At 38.2% G+C, this 21,245-nt stretch overlaps 1 protein-coding gene and 1 long non-coding RNA gene across 5 annotated transcripts in view; one reads left to right on the forward strand and one right to left on the reverse strand.

Annotated features, from left to right (window-relative positions):
* Window positions 1–3,053: 3,053 nt before the first annotated feature.
* Window positions 3,054–21,245, reverse strand: part of LOC122829667 — a 39,656-nt gene continuing 21,464 nt past the window's right edge. The window contains exons 3-5 of the long non-coding RNA XR_006370406.1: window positions 7,858–8,009; window positions 3,873–4,001; window positions 3,054–3,770 (exon numbers count right to left, since the gene is read on the reverse strand). This is a non-coding gene — a long non-coding RNA (uncharacterized LOC122829667). The remainder of the gene's footprint in view (window positions 3,771–3,872; window positions 4,002–7,857; window positions 8,010–21,245) is intronic.
* LOC122829651 (lipopolysaccharide-induced tumor necrosis factor-alpha factor homolog) lies at window positions 7,892–20,138 on the forward strand. 4 transcript variants are annotated; one of them, XM_044114398.1, is made up of 6 exons: window positions 7,892–7,999; window positions 16,822–17,080; window positions 17,129–17,148; window positions 17,310–17,351; window positions 17,464–17,611; window positions 18,923–20,138. In XM_044114398.1, exons 2-6 carry the CDS (start codon window positions 16,827–16,829, stop codon window positions 19,026–19,028), a joined length of 570 nt encoding a protein of 189 aa, XP_043970333.1. In that variant the 5' UTR covers window positions 7,892–7,999; window positions 16,822–16,826; the 3' UTR covers window positions 19,029–20,138. The 4 variants fall into 4 exon arrangements, with proteins under 4 accessions (XP_043970333.1, XP_043970334.1, XP_043970331.1 ...); XM_044114399.1 differs by having other exon boundaries at window positions 16,822–17,032; XM_044114396.1 differs by having other exon boundaries at window positions 16,822–17,148.

Here is a 21,245-nt window from a genome sequence, read left to right on the forward strand (position 1 = left end):
AAATGTTCACCCTTTGCACAATAAAGGAAGTAACTTAATTCAAGTTTGACTTCATCCGAAAGCAGGTGATGTAGACTGATGTAGCCTCAGCCAACTACAAAGTAGCAGGTATCTTAAGTGAGTTTTACTGACGCTCCTGACACGAGCTCTTACCTTTCAGTTCAGATACATTTCTGTCATGAGTTGCAGTTTGCAGCCGTAAATGCCCACCCACACAATGTCCTCATCTCTTCTCTGTAATTTTAACAGCATTTAAGATATGTCAGTCAAGAAGCTAATTTTCACTCAATTTCAGACAACTTTCCTTATTTGGATCAGGCCTTAAAATGAGTCACTTTTTGTTTCGATTGTCAGTTCACCTGTCAAGAACGGTAAAATGGATTTTTCTCCTGTTTATTAAGCTGCCGTTTGAGAGCTCCTGGTTCGATCAAACTGTTTTCTCAGGAATGAGGTGCTTCTCAGTTGTCATGGAAGTATAGATTGCACTTTTGAGAGCATTTGTGCTCTGAAGAGTGTTCATGTGAAGAAAAGGCAGATGGCAAATAGAAGAAATCACAACAAATCGCTCGTTACATCTCTTTTTTTCTTACCATAAATCCCTTTTACAAGCATGTTGAGCTACACAGGGATATGTAAAAGACAATGAAGTACATATGACCTTCAAGAGAGGCAACAGCGAGAGAGACACTAAATGACATTTCTGGGATTGTTGCATGGGAAGAACAGAAATGTATTCATATAAATAGAGAGAGGTAGAAAGGAGGCTGCAGTCAGGATTGTTCGGCAGCCTCTTGCTCCAGATTATTGCTCCTGTGTTTGCTCTCTATTGAGTCAGTTTATCAAAGAGGCTTCATTCACTCATCCGTCACACACATCCGCAGCATCTATTCCAACTCTACAGCCCTTGGTCCTTTGAAAGCTTCGTCAGTCGTCGTGCTTTATCTTTTTACACTCGTTTGCATTTTACTTTGGTGACCTTGTCTCCAATTTCTCAGTTGGCAGTCGTGTTCATGCAGACCAATCATGCGTCACACAAAAACAGCAATCGCCCAAAACAGAACAAATCCGCCCTGTCTGTGGAGAGGAACACAAAAGGACTAAGGCGGCATTGATTTGTCGATTGCGTCGTAAATACTTCCACATTTCCAGACCGCTTCCCATTGCACTCACACACCGAACAGAGCTGTTATGAATGTCTGGGTGTTATTTGTAGATTTAAGCTCAGCATTAACTGCGGTCATCCAGCAATAAACGAGTTACAGACTTCAGGTCAGCTTGACCGCAGCACATGGAGTGGCACACCTCCTTAACTCTCACTGTGAACACAGGTATCCCTCAGGGATGTGTGTTAGGCCCAATGCTTTTTCACTCTGTTTACATGTGTCTCATAACACTTTGCACTGCGCTAATTCGTTCCAAGGAGTCTTTGTGCGTTGTGGACTCGGCTCCGCACAGCCAAGATAGATTATTAACCTTTCTATGAAAAAAACTGAAATGTTACATGTAGGGGTGCACCGATTACAGTTTTCTGGCCATTCGCCAATTACCGATCTTTTAAAAAGCCTAACTTACCAATTCTGGTTTTGGCCGATAACATTTATTTTGTCTGAAAGTGTACATGCAGCCCCTGAAAAGGAATGGTACTGTAAATAATAATTTCATGTTTGAGCAGATTTTTCTGACATGAAGCAAACATAAGTAGCAATCTGTGTTTTGAAGAGGCACGCTATACATAAAATGAAGATCGACTCTTCCTGTTCTGTTTTTAAATTATTTCACCAAGATCTCTTCAGTCTTTTGGGAATTCCTAGGTTTTTTTTTCTTAATCTGAAAGAAAAAAAGTTTTGTTTTGTTTGGATCTCCTGTCAAGATCGTTCAAAGTGCGACATTTGCACATGAAAGGTTAGCACACCGTGCGGGTGACAGGGACGGGGTTGAAACCTGGTAATTGCCTTCCCATCTTTCGGAGCACGGAGATTTTTTTCCAATCATGGCTGGTCTTGTGTTATTAGCAGCTTCAAAGAATAGATATTTGGTCCCTCAGGACTTCATCTGAGGTTGGATTCCATTTTCACTTCATCTCCCCTTTAATTGCTGTTAGCTTTTGGTTTCAGGATGAAATTCCCTAGATTTTATGTTTTGCTTTTTTTTTTTTGCCATGTTATAGCTTACAAAAATATCTCAGTTCATAAAAAAATCTTGTCATGTTTTGAAATATATAATGAAACCATTTCTTTTTATTATTGATGGTTAATTAGGAGGAAATTATTTAGTTTGGAATAGCTGCCGCCTCAAAGAAGCTTGTTATCATTTTCAATAATCCACAAGGAATGAGAGGCAGTGGGGTAGACAGTCAACAAGCTGTCAACACAGCAAAATATAGCAAAACAAAATCTTCATTGGCTGTACAGCAATTAAATTCTTATGATTGCTGAGCAGCTTTCTGCATGTCTGCACTGGTATTTGTAATGACATCTGATAAGATATAAGCTTTTGAGGTAGGAAGGCTTCTTTGCCATCAGTCTACTCTTTAGCTCCCTCCCCAGATTATCTGTGAGATTAAAGTCTGGACTATTTTTGGTTATCACTTCCAGTAAGAAGAAACATGTCAATGCAATAATAAAAAAAAAATAACTTCACAACTAAAATCTTCCAGATTTTCAGCCCTCAATCCTTCTCCACCAGACCTGATGTGCTCCTTGTAGCCTGTAAAATATTGTACCACAGTTAGAACCTACACAATACAGAAGCCATGCATTCATCACCACGTTGTCAACTTGTCTTCCCTGGCTGTCCATTAGAGCAGTCAGATGTTTAATTATGAATATATGGGCCTTCCTGGATCACCTCCAGGGAACAATAATATTACGTCAAGCACAGTTGAAATTAAATGTCACAGGTAACAAAAAATAAACCAGAGTGTTGTCTGAAGAATGTTTAATCAACTTGAGTGGATGAAAGCATGGACGCACGGAAATGAACGATGTGAAGTCAATTATGTCAGAAAATTGGAGAAAATTAAGAACTCAAGATGAAGATTGTACCTTCTGTGAATTTTTATGTGACCCTAGGAAGCTTTTTTGAGTTTTTTAAACATTACATTTGCTGAAAGTATTGTGTGTGTGTGCGTGCGTGTGTGCGTGTGTGTGTGTGTGTGTGCGTGCGTGGGCGTGTGTGTGTGTGTGTATTTTTATCTGCTTAGTGTCATGTTGGGTTCTAGCTTCTTAACCCACATGCAGAACATCAGGAGAACAAGAATCAGCTAAATAAAGTTTATTTAAACAATATGAAAAGATTGGTTGAGTGGATCTGATCCTTGGGTTAGGCTTAAAGAGTCATCTGCACACGAAACAGCAAAGGAAGATGGTGAGTTTGTGGTTTTCAGAAATGGGAACTTCGAGAGTAGTTAGACTGATCTTACTTGACGATTATTTCCACCAAGAAGAGGGGAAACTGCAGGTTCGTGGTTTTGGTTCCTTTGTGGGTGTCTTTGAGGTAATCCAGGTTCCAGAGAGTGGGCTCGGCTGAGTTTGTTCTGGGTGATGATGTGGAGGCTGCGGCGGAGGGCGGACAGGTAAGTTCAGGCATGGAGGAAAACAGAGGAACGGTCCGACTGCCAGCTGAGAAATCCAGGAATGGTTTATGGCAGGGGTGGGCACTCCTGGTCCTCGAGGGTTGGTATCCTGCAACTCTTAGATGCCTCCCTGGTCCAACACACCTGAATCCAACAGCTGAATCACCTCCCAAGTGCAGTCCGGTTCTCCAGAGTCCTGCTAATGACCTCATTATTTGACTCAGGTGTGTTGAAGTAGAGATGCATCTAAAGGTTGCAGGACACCACTCCTGGCCCCTCGAGGACCAGGAGTGCCCACCCTTGGTTTATGGTCAATCAGAAGAGGCGAAGATGAGACTCGGGCAGCCAGTGGGTCACCAGGGAGAAACTCCAGAAAGCCAGAACTAGGACTTCACAGGGAATATTCCACAGCGTCACGAGGAAACACCTGAGAGCGAGAGGCAACAAAAGTTGATTACTAAGAGTAACTTCTCAGGAAACAACAGAGAGCTATCCCAGGGAGGCTCAGAGTACCATTACTGGCAAACACTGAGGTGCAGGCTGTCTGCTCCTTTTGAGCTCCAGGATGATTGGTTGATGAGTCACAGGTGCACTGACTGAGTCAGCGGGCATGCCCCTCCAGGTGTGCAGCCTCTAACACCATCTGGTGGATGAAGGATGAAGCAGCAGGCGAACAGAGAAAAACCCCACAAAGAAGACCAAAATCCTGGTTCCCAACACTTAGCATGCAATACTTTATTTACAGTAACAAATGTGATGCAAAATATTATATAAAATATAAAATCTTGCATCCAATGGACTTCGTGTCTGTGGTTGATTGTTTTTATTTTCTTTTTATAGAAAGTTTTGGGAATTTTTCTATTTTGTTGTGTTTTTGGTGAAATTGTGAAACACTTTTTTTCAACAGCTGTTTTTTAACTTTCATGAAAATAATAGAAAGCATTATTATAATAAGTATAGTTTGGGTTGTGTCTTACAGAGAATATCTCACCAAGATATTTTGGGTTTTCATTTGCAGTACTCACCAATTTTTGTCGGGTCAAGTTTTGTCCTCTTTAGTTGCAGTTGTGAGTTGCAGAAAATCAATATAAGGGCAGCAAATGACCTGTGGGTTCTACTTTAAAATCCTTCTTGGAGTTTTCCAGACAACAGTGGACCACACAAATCAGTCACGTTTTTTACTTTTTTGTACTGTTTTTTCTACAATCTCCTCTTCAGTTCAACCTTATCAGTGGAGACACATTGTTGATCTAATCATTATAATATAGCTGACAATTAAGTACTGGCAAAGCTCAATGTGATTTTCACAGGAGGCGGAGCGTTGTTGTTAGCAGCTGCTGAAAGTAACTAAAAAGTTACTTTTAGTGTAACTAACTTAGTTACTTTCCAAATCAAGTAGTCAGTAATATAACTAAGTTACTTTTTCAAGGAGTAATCAGTAGTCCGATTAAAGTTACTTTTTCAAAGTAACTATGCCATCACTGTCAATGACCTTGCGGCCACAGCTTCGATAGGCCGCCTCGACAATGGAGACACAGAACATGGTCCAGTCAGACTCCATGTCCCCCACCTCCCCTGGGACGTGTTGGAAGTTCTGCCGGAGATGGGAGTCAAAGCTCCGTCTCACAGGGGATTCCACCAGACGTTCCCAGCAGACCCTCACAACACGTTTGGGCCTGCCAGGTCTGACCGGCATCCTCCCCCACCAGCGGAGCCAACTCACCACCAGGTAGTGGTCAGTGGACAGCTCCACACCTCTCTTCACCCGAGTGTCCAAGACATACGGCCGCAGATCCGATGATACGATGACAAAGTCGATCGTCGAACTGCGGCCTAGGGTGTCACGGTGCCAAGTGCACATATGGACACCCTTATGCTTGAACATGGTGTTCGTTATGGACAATCCATGACGACCACAGAAGTCCAACAACAGAACACCACTCGAGTTCAGAGTGGCGTGGTTGGGCCGTTCCTCCCAACCACACCCCTCCAGGCCTCACTGTCATTGCCCACGTGAGCGTTGAAGTCCCCCAGCAGAACAAGGGAGTCCCCAGGTGGAGCACTTTCCAGTACCCCCTGTAGGGACTCCAAAAAGGGTGGGTAATCTGAGCTGTCGTTTGGCCCGTAAGCACAAATGACAGTCAGGACCCGTCCCCCCACCCATAGGCGGAGGGAGGCTACCCTCTCGTTCACTGGGGTAAACCCCAAACGTACAGGCGCCGAGATGGGGAGCAACAAGTATGTCCACTCCTGCCCGACGCCTCTCACCCTGGGCAACTCCAGAGTGGAAGTATGTCCAGCCCCTCTCAAGGAGACTGGTTCCAGAACCAGAGCCAAGCGTCGAGGTGAGACCGACTATTTCTAGCCGGAACCTCTCAGCCTCACACACTAGCTCCGGCTCCTTCCCCACCAGAGAGGTGACATTCCACATCACCTCTTCTGCAACCGAAGATAGGACCGCCAGGGTCCCTCCCTCGGCCGCCACCCATCACACATTTTGATTTTGGTTTGATAAACAAAATACGAGTCTATTTTTGTTTTTTTCATTTCAAACGAAGAACTGCCTGAAAACACACGGACCTTTTGCCTTGCAATAAACTCTCGCGTATTGACTTGGACTGAAATATGACCGAAGAGAAAACTTTTAAAGATATTCCTAACATGATCACGTTTCTTAACCATGTAAGCCCTAAAACGGTGGGGTTTATTTTGCAGATTAATTTAAATAAATACGGTTTTTACAGCTTTATTGAGACATAAGAGTCGAACAATTTTCAGTCAGTGTCTGATCAAAATGTTCTCTGCAGATGGTTTGAAATTCCCCGATTTTTCTTTTAGCACCATAATAACTTAAAACATTACAAAACAGAAGCCCATGATGTAGAACATTTTATATCATCCTTAACTCTCTTGTCTATTAATGTAGAGGAGATGCATTTTAATTTCTGAGCCTGCCAATATTTGTATCCCCTGTTTATTGTCCTGTTGATATGAAACTTATAGTTGGATCAGAAGTGTCATTACGTGGAAAAGGTGAAATCTCTCTTAATTCTTTATTTCTCCATGTTAGCATGGGGAAGCATTTTGGCAAAGCCTATTATTAGCCTGCCAATATTTGCATGTCCTCTCTATTTTCCTCCAGTGTTATCCTACTGATATGAAACTCATACCAGGAGTTAAGGGAATAAATGTGATTATGTAGAAAAAGTTATTTCACTCATAACTGTTTGTTTCTTCAAGTTTGGAGGGGATGCATTTTTTGGCAGAGCAAATTTAACAAAAAAAAAAACCGCCTCTACGTTTTTTTATTCAGCATTAACTTGTTCAATGGATAAAGATCACCACTGATATCTGAGTGGCTGTGTCTCCTCTGACTCCCAGCATCACCATAGCCAGAGCTGAAGAGATGCTGAAAGGAGAGAAGAAGATGTTTGCGGTCTTCTTGTTAACAGCTTTCTGAGCAGAGCTCTTGGAGGATCCCATAGTTTCTGATATGAATAAATGAGGTCAGATGTGTCATTATTTATCCTTGTCCAGTTGTACCAGTAAAATACAGTGAAAATCCCATCAAAATCAGCTCTCTTTTTTTTACTGTTGTATATCATATATATATATATATATATATATATATATATATATATATATATATATATATATATATATATATATATATGAATAAATATATTTATATATAAATACATTTATATATAATTGAATGTATATATAAATTATATATATAAATAATAGATATATCAAATAAACCTTTGATATTACACAAAGTTTTGATATTAAGCAAAACTTTGTGTAATATCAAAATTTATTGATATATATATTTATTTCAGGATTTCAGGTTTTCGCAGTAATTAGGGGCGTCGGCTTTAGCTGCTTTATCTTTTCTTGAGTCACGAGCTTGTCCTCTTTAAAATGTGGCACCAACTTGCCCTCACCGAGAGTAAAAGTTTGATAATGAATTGACCTTTTGTCAATCGGTGGTAGAAAGCTGACTGAAGGTGGTGTTTCCACAGCGATATCATTTTTAGCCTCTTTGCTGGTTTTGCTGGTAATAAAGACACATCATATCTGAAGACCAGGTTCCAATAACTCCTGCCCTCCTCTTTTGTTGTGTGTTTTTAAGATTTTAAGAAGTATGCCCAACCTTACGGATTGCCAAGAAAAATCTAAATAAAACTAAAATAAATCTACTCGTTTCAAATTTACACTGGGCAGCAACATGTTTCCAGAGGATAACAATCTTTTTCAAGCAAGTTATGTTTCTGACTTACTTCCGCCCGCCTGCTCTGTTGCTCCACCTTTGGTCTGGTAGAGTTGGTTTCACATCTAGTCGTTGCCCAGATGACTGAGACGGTGTGGCTATTGTACATCTCCCTGATCGGACTTCAAGGCACTTAGCAAAGCCTTCTGTAGGTAGGAAAATCTAAAACATATACATATAGTGAAGAAAATTTGTAGTATTATTGAAATCTCAATAGTACATCATGTTGCCTTTCTAGTTTTAGATTCCTATGAAAAGCACAGACTTGATCAGTTTCTTAGTAAAGCTGAAAGAAACCGGTTTTACTGGTTTCTTTCAATGTTTATTACAAAATAGGGGTCTTCATTACAAAATACAGGTACTTCTCTTGGCTGAGTAAGCGCTCCAGTGAGAGTTGTTTTTCAGATCAAAGTACTTTTTAAAAGCAGTAACCTTTAAGCAGTTTTTTTTTAATTAAGCCCACATTGGTGTGTCAAAAATGCTTTTGATTATTTGTCTAATGTAATATTCTGAGATTAAATGTCTTTTTTTATTAGCTCTAAGCAAAAATAATTCATTATAATAAACAGAAATAAAGGTTTGAAAATATTAGTCTACATTTATCAGTTTCACTTGAAAGAAATACTGAAAAAAATAAACTTTTCTATAGTGTTTAGATTCCCTCAGAAGAACCTGTAAATGGAGTTTAAAGCTAATATAGAGTAACAGCAAGTATATGTATACGTACAGATATAATGGTGGAACGTGTGTCAGTCGTTTTAGGTATCATATTGAAAGAGCAATGGCCTTATTGTAGCTGTGGAAACAATTCAATGTGGCAAACAAAAGTTTTTAGTCTGGAGAAGCGTTGGGAGCAGTGTGTAAACATATGACAGCGTTTAAACAAAAGGTGACTTCTTTTTATGTGGACTGGTTCAAAAGGTCAGCAATCTTTGGCTATTTAGTTTCTTTTCAGGCGCATTCCTTTTTATTATCAGTAACCCTTATCACAATGTACATACTCTGGGTGAAACAGATGTTTTCTGCTCCAAACCAGTTTGAGGCAAGGTGCTGGTTTAATCTTATGTAGCTCTAAAACCTTTTACACCATTGTACATTTCCTCAGGATATAACATGGAATATGTCTAATATACATATGCACCAACCTACTATAAATCAGTGTCTCATGTTCTGTTTTTGTCAGATCATCAGGGACGAAGTCAAGAGTTACTTTTAAATGTTCCAACCTGACAGACAACTTTTCATGCATTCTTTTCTTCCCTCTTATCTTTGGCACTTGACAAGCTTGGTGTCAGTTCATCATTGGTAAATATATTTACATAGAGTGACAGACATATCACCCCTTATAGACCAAAACCAGGCTCTGCCTTTGTCAAGTTATCTAAAGACTCTTGCCTTGTGTTTTTGTTTAAAGATAATATTGTTCATCATCTCATAAGAAATTGTGATTCTTTAAGTAGAAGAGACAAAACTGTTACAGCCCAAAACTACAGTTTACCTGGACCTATGTGTGTGGGTGTGTGTGTGTGCGTGTGCGTGCGTGTGTGTGTGTGTGTACCAGGTTTTTATATCCTTATGGGAACCTATTTCTGTCTACAATGTGGGGTTATGGGGACAATTGCTCCTTGTGGGGACATTTTCTTGGTCCCCATGAGGGGAATTGCTGTTTTTGGGTTAGTGGTTTAATTCTGTGATGATTAGGTTTAGGGTAAAAGTTAAGATAAGGGTTAGGTATGTGATGGTTAGGGTTAGGATTATGGTAAGGGTTAGGCTGTAGAAATTAATGGAAGTCAATGTGATGAAAACACGATTGTGTTGTGTGTGTGTGTGTGTGTGTGTGCGCGTGTGTGTGTGTGTGTGTGCGTGTATTTGATACATTGTTGGGTCCATTTTACCAAAAAAATACGATATTACTTTATACGACTAAATGTAATGACATAATAAATATAATAAAACGTAATAAATTCCTCAGAGAGTTTTATGCTGAAATTTTCTGAGCCCACACTGACATGCATTCCTTTCCAAAATGATCAAATACCCAGTCAATTGTTGTGGCATGACTGGCAGACATCAGATTGATTCTGTTATGTGATAATAAAAAAAAGACATTAATATGGAGCCTCATGAGGCACAGGACTACATTTTGTCACTGGAAGGAGACAGAGTTACTCTGATTAACTGAAGGTGTAAAACTGATGCATATTAGATTGCAGCCAAGTTGAAACAGATGAATAGATTAAACTGCCATCAGTGGTCAGTATAGAGCTTTTGTCTTAGTAGCCCAAACTGCAATTTACCTCATTCAACATTTAGCCTAACATCTTAAGAAAAATCATGTTCTTTTACATTTTAAAGTACAGTAAAAGAAAAAAAAGTGAAAATGAATAGTTGTATGTATTTTCAGACGTCTAAAATTTTACATTATAGTAGGATGTCACCATCAAGTGGCCAGATGCAAGTATTACACCCACTCTCTTTGTGTTTAGAATACTTGGGTCCTCTGGTTGCAAAGAAAATGAATATATGAAAAAAAAGTTTACAAAGTACTAAACTTCAATACTCGGCTCAAGAGTGTAGAAATATTGGATATAACGAGAATGCAAAATTTCATGCACTTGAAGACTCCTTCAGAAATCTGCAAAGAATTTCCTCTTTATTCACTTCTAATGAAGACCAAGGCCTGACACTGTGAAAAAATAAAAGTGCTATTGTCAACCCATTCCTAAACTGAAAATTAAGCACTTTCCAAACTTTTTTTTCTTGAACTTCCAAAATGCTACATAAGATGTTTTGACTTGACAGAGTACAAATTCAAGATACCAATAATGTCATTCTGACGAGTCGGAAAGCTTATTCATATCTCACATAGAAAATCTGTCTAATTAAAGATCTCTCTTGATTTGAAAATATCCCAAAAGGATTTTGGACGAGCAAATCTAATAATTCCAGATATTTCTAATTTAGTTTTGCCTACTCATTATGTGCTTTCAAGATATCTGTAATTTAATTTGCACAAGTCAAATCTATTAAACAACTATCTAAAAAAAAATTTAAGATAGACATAATTAGCAATATCTTCATTTACTAGTCAGAGGCGCCTGTTGCTGGGTTTCAGATGACATAGCACCAATGTCACCCAATGCAGATGGAGGGCAAGACGTAAATGCAGCCCATTTTGATCCAGCATCAAAATGTCTAAAGTCTGTGTCCTGTATGGTTGTTCCAACCGTTCTAATAGAGAGAAAGATAAACATTATTTTTGTGTTTCGAAGATAGTTGGTGACAAGGGAGTCAAATTTACCGTACCGTTTGCCATACAAAGAAACCTGGAATGGAGTAGTGGAACGGAGTGGCAATGTAATCACAATGCACTGTAAGCTATGTAATGTGTTTTGAGGCAGTTGACCAAAATCCCGGACGATTTTTAAAATCCCCCCCGGACATTTTTTTAGGTCTGAAAAGTAGGACATGTCCGGGAAAAAGAGGACGTCTGGTCACCCTAGACATTATCAACCATTTAGCATAGTTAGCTTAGCTACAGACTACCTGCCTCCATTTCACTAGCATTAAATGAACAAAGAAAAAATAATCTAATCAACCTGGGTGCAAAGTTAGACGTTTTGAAGTACCTACTGGCATCAGTTTAAAATAATATGTAGGGTTTAGTTTGACTTGGACACAATGTTAATGGGCTCAGGCCATGTTAAATTTTTTGAAGGTCCCATCTAAACTCTTAACAGCGAGATATTTTTAGTTCTGAAAAAACAAAACAAAAAAAAACCCAACAACAAAGTTTCCCTTTCTGTTTCTTGTTTTTATTATTATTATTATTATTATTATTATTATTATTTATTTTATCACCTCAAATTGTTTACCAGTAGTGGGTAGACTGTTTTGGTTTAAATGTCTTTTTCAATAAATTACTTTTTGTTTTGTCTCTTGCTCTTGTTTCTTCTAGTTGCATTTTTAAGTTCAACTGGCATCCAGCAGATGTTTTGTTGCAGTTTTTAATGAGGTTATGTTTCCCACCTACTTCTGCCTTCCTTCTATCGTGCTCCACCTACATGTCAACACAGTTTGTTTCACATTTATTCATTACCTAGTGACGGATAAATAGGTCGTTCTGGTTGTTGTGCCTCCTCCTTACTACTTTTCAAGACATTCAACGAATCCATCTGTAGGTGAGAAAATCTAAAACATAAGAGATTAAGAATGAAATTAAATTTAACATTAATATACGTTAATAGTCTTGTGTTTTGGCTTCCTAATTTAAAAATACCTCTAGTATCTTTCTATCGAGATTTTACTAAATATTAGAATATATATTCTGATGAGATTTATTAGTCAGATTAAAAGTATCTCTGAAGATAATCTTTAAGCAAGTATTATACGTACTTATCATTGTGTGTTCCAGGTTCCCTTGAATTGAGATACAGAAGCAATTTAACTTTTAAATCACATTCAAATCCATAGAGATGCATCTGTAAATTCAGTTTTGCATGTCATCACTTAACATAGAGCAAAAGTAAATATATGTTTCTTACAACTCTAATGCTGGTATATTTGTCTCAGTCATTTTATGTAATTTTGAAAGAGCAATGGCCATGAATTTACTCTACAAATTAACAAATTCTGTGGCAAAAAAAAAGCTTTTCAGTCTGGAGAAGCATTTGTAGTAGTTTTCAAACAGATGACAATGTACAAACAGGAGATCTTATAAAAGTAGCTTGACAGGTTCAACAAGATGCACAATCTTGGACTGCTTTGGATTTTTTTCTTGGTTGAATTCCTTTTTCTTAGTAGTACCCATCAACAATCCTTGCATTCACCACATTGTAATGAAACTTACTCACTGCTTTACGTGTTGGCAGCAGCTTTAGATTTAATCTGCCTGCATCTCTGTTCCAAGGCATTCCTGATCACTACTATTTACACTAGTAGCAGCTCTGCGCAGCTGCGAACCTGAGAAGTGCTCCAAGAAGCATGCACGAGAAATGAGAGATCGCACAATAAAGCTAGTAAGATGATGTCAAATAAAATATTGTAGGAATCACCTTAAAAAAAATTGCTCTTTTACGTTCACTTTTCTCCCTTGGTTGAAAATCCTGTGGTGACTTGAGCAAGAGAAGTGACCAAACTTTTCCAGTTTTAGGTCAGTCAGAATTACCAAAATTATTTGTGTTTGCTAAATTCCTCTATAGTGAGAAAAAATGTGACTGACTCTCTCCAGTTAGTTTTTTTTTTCACCTTGCAAAGTTTCCCCACAAACCTGCTTAGCAACTTGTCAGTTTTGACAAAGACTATTATTATCACTTCGTGTTAACCCCAACAGGTAGGCAATGCACGGGAAGGTGTGCAGACAAAAGGTCTTATAAGCCGGCTTCTGTTTGTCTCATGAGGCTGGAAATATATATTTTGTACATATATTTCACCTTTCAGCTGTTGTCCATTTTACCAACAAGGATGTGAGCTTCTGACTTGTGAGCCTTTTAACCATGAATTTCAGAAGACAGAAGCAGAGGCCATAACTTGATTTTGGTGACACCACAAGCATTATTTCCCCTGAAAGATATACACAGTTTTTATTTGAATTCACTTTAGCAAAATGTCTGTCACACAATCATCTTCTCCTGTGCAGTGGCATCCCAGCATTGAACATTCTCTATGATTTTGGTGATAGCTTCTTTATCAAAATAAGTTAGTGTACCTATTCTGGGTGGCTTAGTCTTTAAAGTTTCAAAAACTTTCTTTAGCTGAGGCCCAAATGTGAATGTATTCACCTCTGCAGTGCTCTTTGGCTCGCTGGCTTCTATCACAACTCTCACTCTCTATTTAATCCTTTCACCAATCTAGCCTTAACATTTAAATGGGCATTTAACAGATAATGACTGTGTTGAGGAATATGTATACAAATTCCTCTGCTTTTTGGGTACATATGAAGGACCCAAGTTTCAGGTTTTCACTTTTATTTTACCCCATTACATTACTTGTAGAACCAGAATCAATTAGCATTTTCAGCTCCACTCATTAGCGCCACAGAAAACGTCAGCTGATCAAGTACATCATTGTCTTTCACAATGAATACATACTCATCTTGTTCAAGCACATTCACATTTGGTCCTTATATCCCTTTTGAACGACACATTTTAGAAAAATGGTCTCCATTGTCATCTATCTATGGGGTCAGTAAATCTACAAAATCTATAAAATTATCTGCTCTTTTTATTCTCCTCTTTAATTTTTCTTTCGGTTTCAAATACTTTTCTTTCTTTGTCGTCAAAATCAGGTTGGCCTCTTTTCTTCTCCCCGTGACACTCATTGTGACAAGTTCTCAATTCATTCACATTGTGAATCCACGGCTAATGTGGGAAAAATGTTAAACATGTTTAAATAGATATCTGTCGACCTCATCTCATCAGGTATTTTTTGTTAATATAGCTCCACAAGTTTAAGAACAGCATAACTAAAGGATGAAAACAATAAAATTCAAGTGTCAAATACACATTATCATCAACAATAACAATATATACTAATAGGAATAATAAAGGGGTTTTTTTTACCTTCCCTCATGTGTTTAAATAGACGTGTTTAGGCCTCATACAAATGCCTCATGAGGCTTTTGTGAGTCAGAGTGAAAGATAACCCCCAACATCGCTTCCTTTCCAGAATTTGCACTCACAAGCAAAACAATACTACTTTTGTTCAGTTTCTTTCTTGCTGTTGACCCTCCTACTTTTTCATGTTTTCTTGAGGACAAAATCTTGTTTCAGTGAAATCTTCCACCCTGTACCCAATACTTTGACAGCTTACTCACCATTACTACATCTACTCTGTGAGTCTTTTGCTTGCTGGCCTTCAAGCATGCTTCAAATGTTGTATCTGGTTTGCCTTAATATCAGCCTTCTGCCTGCTCTTTGTAGTTTTAAACCCTGCCATATCGGTCAGATTGATTTCAAAAGAGGCTGTTGACATTTCTATTATAGCATTTATGTTATTTTATTATTATAGAAACATTAAGTTTCCTCTTTCCATATTTAAAATGACTAGAGGAAGTCTCACAGTGTGAACTGAGGGCAGCCAGCAGTAAACCATTCAGGATTGCCAGATATACAATGACACCTAGGTAGAAATTATTTTTGGAACTCCTTGAACCTTCACGAAAAATAACAGAAAAATAAAAAGTCTGAATATGTAAAATAAAAAAATTTGATTAAATACATAGTACATTTGTCTGCCATTTGATTCTTCATCTGTGCTTAGAAGCAGGAATTTGGTAAACAAGTTTGTCAGGTTCCATGTTGACGTAAATTTCCTTCATCGTTTGATGCGCAACACTGACTTTTAACAATGACTACAAAATCCTCTGCAGTAGTTGAACTGTGAAAACTGTGGGAAAGAGGTGCGTTGTTTTATGTTAAAAATATGAAGAGACATATTTTAGAGATAGCAGTAAGATAAAGAAACTCACAAGTGTTTCAGTGTTATTTTCTGAAATATCTTACACAGAATAAGACTCCTGAAGCTTATAGCTTCATAAGTTTCTATTTGCTGATTCAGTTCTGTATTCATTCTTTATTTTCCTTCTGCTTGGTTTACCCTGCTCACAACTTGGTGGTTTATTACACTATACTCTAATAAAAATAATTCTAAGTTTATATTTTAGCTTTAAATAAATTTATGGACATGGAAAATTTGAAAACAATTTCAAGAGGTACATTACTCTTACAACCCTATGCAGGGAACAACATGTTTTATTTGTCATGGTGGATGGTGGTGGCAATGCAGAAGCGGGAAGGAGTGGAATGGATGATGAAAAAGACTTAATGAAAAAAAAAATGATGAAGACTAAAAGTACAAAATCACAGGTGTCCAGGGCAGCAACATAAATCAAAACTCAAATAAAGAAACTGGCAAGGAGACATGAGGAGAGTACAGAAAAACCAGGGGAATAATGAAGTAATGGAGCAAGGAGTGACTGAAAGAGAGGAGCCTAAGTACTGGAAGGATGATTGCTGAAACAAAGAACCAGGCTGATTGGCAAACTGATCGCATGTGTGAAGGGAGAGAGGCAGACTAAGGAGAGGGAGAGAGAGGAACAGGGCGAGGGGTCGCCAGTCCATTGTCAGCAATATCGTCTCAGCAATATCCCCAGCCTGTTGCTCAGCAGTATCAACAACTGGTTAATCAGACAGGGTCAGACAGGACAAACAACCATGCACGCACACACTCACACCTAAGTTGGATTTATGGGGACAAATCAACCCAACAGTCATGTTTTTGGACTATGGGAGGAAGCCAGAATACATGGAGAGAACCCACATGTCCAAACTCCATGCATAAAGACCAGGGGCTGGGAATTGAATCTAGAACCTTCCTTTCTTACCAACTGTGTTACTATACAGGCCCAAAACAAGACTAATCTAATCAAAATAAGAAATAACAAAGAATAGTGATGAAACTAAAATAACTAATGAAGGACTGAACTAAGGTCAAACAAAACATAGCTGATCTATATAATAATAGAGGAATAAAGGAACACAGAAACAAACAACACTCAACTAAACAACCCGGAAGTTGAAAGAGTAAAATAATTGCAAGTTGTATTTTTATTTATTTTTTTCAAATCCTGTTTAAACCTTGCCACAAAGGAGATTTCTGGATATTGTGTCTGTCTTTTTAGACATCTGCTTACAGGATACCAGATGTTACCCCTCCCTGAGAGGGCAAAGGCCACCTGTCACAAACGTTTGATCAAAGGCTGTTTATTTCCTTTTTCATTACTTTTAAACATTTTAATCTGACAGAAAACTTTTTGTGCAGTCTTTTCTTCCGTCTTCTTTTCTTTGGCACTTTACAAGTTTGGTGTCACATTTTGGTTCCACACTGAAAGTCATCAGAGTAACAAATGGAGACAGATGATATTTTACAGCTTTGATATGTTATGTTTTTTTTTCTTTTTTTACATTTTTGACAGATAAAATGGAAAAAGGCGAAGGACCTCCTCCAGACATTGCAGATATTGCAGCGCCGCCATATCCTGGTCCTCCATTGGACTCAAGTGTGGTCATCAATCAACCTACACCTGTTTATCAGCCAGTGAACCAGCCTCATGCTCAGCAGTATCAACAACCTGTTGACCAGCAATATCCCCAGCCTCATGCTCAGCAGTATCAGCAACCTGTTGCTCAGCAATATCCCCAGCCTGTTGCTCAGCAGTATCAGCAACCTGTTGCTCAGCAATATCCCCAGCCTGTTGCTCAGCAGTATCAACAACTGGTTAATCAGACAGATATCCAGCTTGGTAAGAGATCAGAGGTCGTCTTCAATGTTATTTATTCTGCATTTCAACATAATTTCACCCCTTTTCCTCCAATCATTGTCTCTCTTCGTACATGTGCTGAAATCTTGACCAGTTTATGCTTCATTCAGTTAACTCCAAGTTCAATGTTTTTATACGTCTAGTTCAAATGCAAGTTGGACAGCAAAATCAGACTGCTCAACCTGGTGAGTTACTTTCTCAGTTAATGTCTTTTTATTGAAGATGAGTCTTAAGTTTAAGAATGTAAAGTAGAACACGCGAGTGAGTGGCCAGTTTTTAACAAAGTGTTATTGACAGTAAACCCTGTGGTGGTGGTGCAAGCAAGACCAACTGAGGCTCCTGGAAGCATGTTGTGTCCACACTGTAGGACCACCGTTGTGAGCACAATCGAATACAAATTGGGCATGCTCACTTGGATCATTGTTGGATCACTGTTTATTATTGGGTGAGTAAAAAGTTCTTTGCTAGCTAACCGGTTTAGCAGTGCTGCTGCCCTTGCACCCACAGGGGGACAATGATATCTCAAACTGGGTCAGTTTGATAGCTTTCATACCGCAGCGAGAAAATTGAGAGGAATAAAAGAACAAATTAGTGCAACCAATTTTGCCAAACTGACATCAAAAAGAATACAAATAAAGTCAGTGCCAGGGGTTGAAATTAGTGTGAAGTGGCGTGTAAATTGGAGCAATGCACCCGCCACTGTGGCGGGTTGACAATTTGAACAGAAAAAAAAAGCTTTCAGTTTGAACTTCTGTCCAGGGGAGGAGTGACCATCTGAAGTACAGACTGATGCACATACTGTCCATGTCTGGCGTCCCTATGCTGTCATAATTTAACAAATCGCAACAGCCCATTGGTTGATTTTATTGATGGACACTGGGATTATCCAGTGAAATCCCTCGGTTCTCCTTGGCTCACAAACTAATAATAATAACAATAAGATAAGATAAGATAATAATAAGAATAATTGTGAATTTCAATAGAAAACGTAGTAAGTAAGGGGAAACACATAGAACAGTTAGAAAACAGCTATTGGTACCATTTAAAAGTGTTTAAGTAATAACTAGACACATCTTAACTAAATACTATCAGGGGGAGTTGAAGCCAAAATGTGGAAATGTTCAACATAGGAAATGACTGCAAGAATGTTAGGGTTGTGTGGTTAAAGTTTGCTGTTAGTAATTACTTCAAGTGAACTTGTTGCACTACACCACTGATAAGGTATCCATGCTTTATGTTAAATTAATCTATATACATACATATGTATGGTAAACGTATTGTCAGTAAATCAGATTTTATAGGGTTAAGATTAAATCATATATTTTATGTAATTTGCTTGTACTGGTGAGGTTAGTGACTGAAGGAAGAAAAAAAAAACAGTGGCTGGTGAAATGTCTGAGTGGCCGGTAAAAATGTTCTCTACCAGCTACTGTAGCTGGTGGAGAACATTTTTAATTTCCACCCCTGGATTCACTCCCTGTTTGTTTAGCACTTTTCTTTACACTTTCGGTCCAGGCAGTTCAGGCAGTTTGCTTTTTTGTTTAAAGCAAGCAAACAAAAAAATTACAATATCTTTTTTATTTTTTTTATTAAACCAAAATGAAAGATGGGATAACAGACCATTTTCCAATTTTTGCACTAAACAAGAATGGAGAATAAAGATAAAGACTGCACACTTTCGATTGAGTAAACTTTTTTGGAGTTGAGTGGTCTTACAATTATTGTTTTGTCTTTTTTGATCATTTTCCTTGTCCAGGTGTTGGCCTTGCTGTTTGATCCCGTTCTGCGTGAGTGGTTGCAAGGATGTGCAGCATTCCTGCCCGCAGTGCAACAACGTTCTGCACGTCCACCGTCGCATGTGAACCACAGTGATTCACATGCGACTGCAGTTACTGACATTTTTGCTGAACCGCCTTTAAAAGTGGACTATAAAAGAAATACTTATATTAGGTTTTCCTGAAACAAACTACTGATATTTTTATCTTTATTGTATAACATTAACAGATAATTTTTCAAAATTTTTAACTTAAGATCGTAAGGAAATTTTTTCCCCATTGTGTCCTAGAGAAAAGCTCTGCTCATACAAGTTGTTTTTAATTACCTTGACATATACAAATATTTTTTTGAAACATTAGTTAATGTTTTAAAGTAATGTAAAAATATTTAAAACACATCTTGATGAAGGTCAACATAATTCTACATTTTTATTATTAATAATTGAAAGTCTTTCCGTAATCATTAAGCATTAGAGTATATCTTGTTCTGCTACCATTTCCTTAACAATTATTACTTTAATCTAATTATTACTCAGTGATTTACTTGGATACTAACCGTTGACGTGAGAATGTAGTTCTGGTTGTGAAAGTAGGTTTCTCTTACTTTAAATAGTTCAACATTTGATTATTGTTGTAATAAATCATGAATCAGAACATAATATCTTCAAAAAATATCCTTCAAAATATCTGAAATGTTGAATTTGTCTGTTCATTGAGGTCTCCTTGCACTGTACAAAGTTATTTCATTGAGAGCTGCACTGTAAAACTAGAATTCCCAAAGTCTGTTAGAATCGATGCTGTCATTGAAATAACACTTCTGAACTTCCTAAAAAAATTAGGCAGTGTTTTGATCAGTTCATCATTGGTAGATATATTTCTGTGTTTTCTTTAAAGCTGATCTCATTTATCATTGTGTTGAGAGGAATAAAAGAACAAATTCTCAGCAATTGTGTTACTGTAAGCAGAAGAGACAAAACTGTGACAGCCCAAAATACAGTGTATCTGGAAAGACCTGTGTGTGTGTGGGCGTTGTAACAGTTATACTGCTTAGTTCCTCGTCATGAGTAGGTATCACCACAAGGGGGCGCCTATTCCCTTTTCCTTTTGTTGTATGATTGTACAGAGTAAGAACTAGTCTTCCACGTGTACTAGAGAAGATCATGAGTGACAATAAAGAAGAAGTATGGAAAACTTCAACAGTGCGTCCTGCTGTTTTGGGTTAGAGTGGCTAACCCAAAACTACTAACCCCACTACTAACTCCTTCTCCAACCTCCCACCGCACCGTCACAATGTGTGTGTGTGTGTGTGTGTGTGTGTGTGTGTGTGTGTGTGTGTGCGTTTGTTTCTAACACCTTGGGGGACCATTTTCCTGACACATGCTACGTTGTGGGGACACACTGCTCCTTATGGGGACCGAAGCCTGGTCCCCACGAGGGGAAATGCTGTTTTGGGGTCAGGGGTCAGATTTAGGACCAAGGTGTGAATTGAGTTTTGGTCAGGGTTAGGTATGTAATGGTTAGGGTTAGGATAAGGGTAAGGGTAAGGTTTAGGCTGTAGAAATGAATGGAAGTCAATGGAAAGTCCCCGCAAAGATAACTGCGCAAACGTGTGCGTACTTGTATTTTGTACATTGTTGGGCCTATTTTTACCAAAAAAAATGCTACATTACTTCATACAACTGAATACAATGACATAATAAATAGAATAAATTGTCATAAATTCCTCATAGAGCTTTATGCTGAAATTTTCTGAGCCCACACTGACATGCATTCCTTTCCAAAATGATCAAATACCCAGTCAATTGTTGTGGCATGACTGGCAGACATCAGATCGATTCTGTTATGTGAAAAAAAAAGAGATTAATATGGAGCCTCATGAGGCACAGGGCTACTTTTTGTCACTGGAAAGAGACAGGGTTACTGTGATTAACTGGAGGTGTAAAACTGATGCGTGTAAGACTGCAGCCAGGTTGAAACAGATGAATAGATTAAACTGCCATTAGTGGTCAGTATAGAGCTTTTGCTTTAATAGTGCCAACCTGTATTTTATTTTATTCAAGATTTAGCCTAACACCATAGGAAAAATCACGTCCGCAACATTTTAAAGTAAATGAACAAGTGAAAATGAATAGTGGGATGTTTTCTGAGACATTTAAAATTTTACAAAATGGCTAAATGTCACCATCAAGTGGTCAGATACAAGTATTACACCCACTCTGTTCTGAACACAGGTTCTCTGAAAATGAATATATGGAAAATAACAAAGTTCAGTGATCACAAAATATGGCGAGTTTTGGTATAATA

Source organism: Gambusia affinis, linkage group LG04 (genome assembly GCF_019740435.1).
Source record: "Gambusia affinis linkage group LG04, SWU_Gaff_1.0, whole genome shotgun sequence".
Lineage (NCBI taxonomy): Eukaryota > Metazoa > Chordata > Actinopteri > Cyprinodontiformes > Poeciliidae > Gambusia > Gambusia affinis.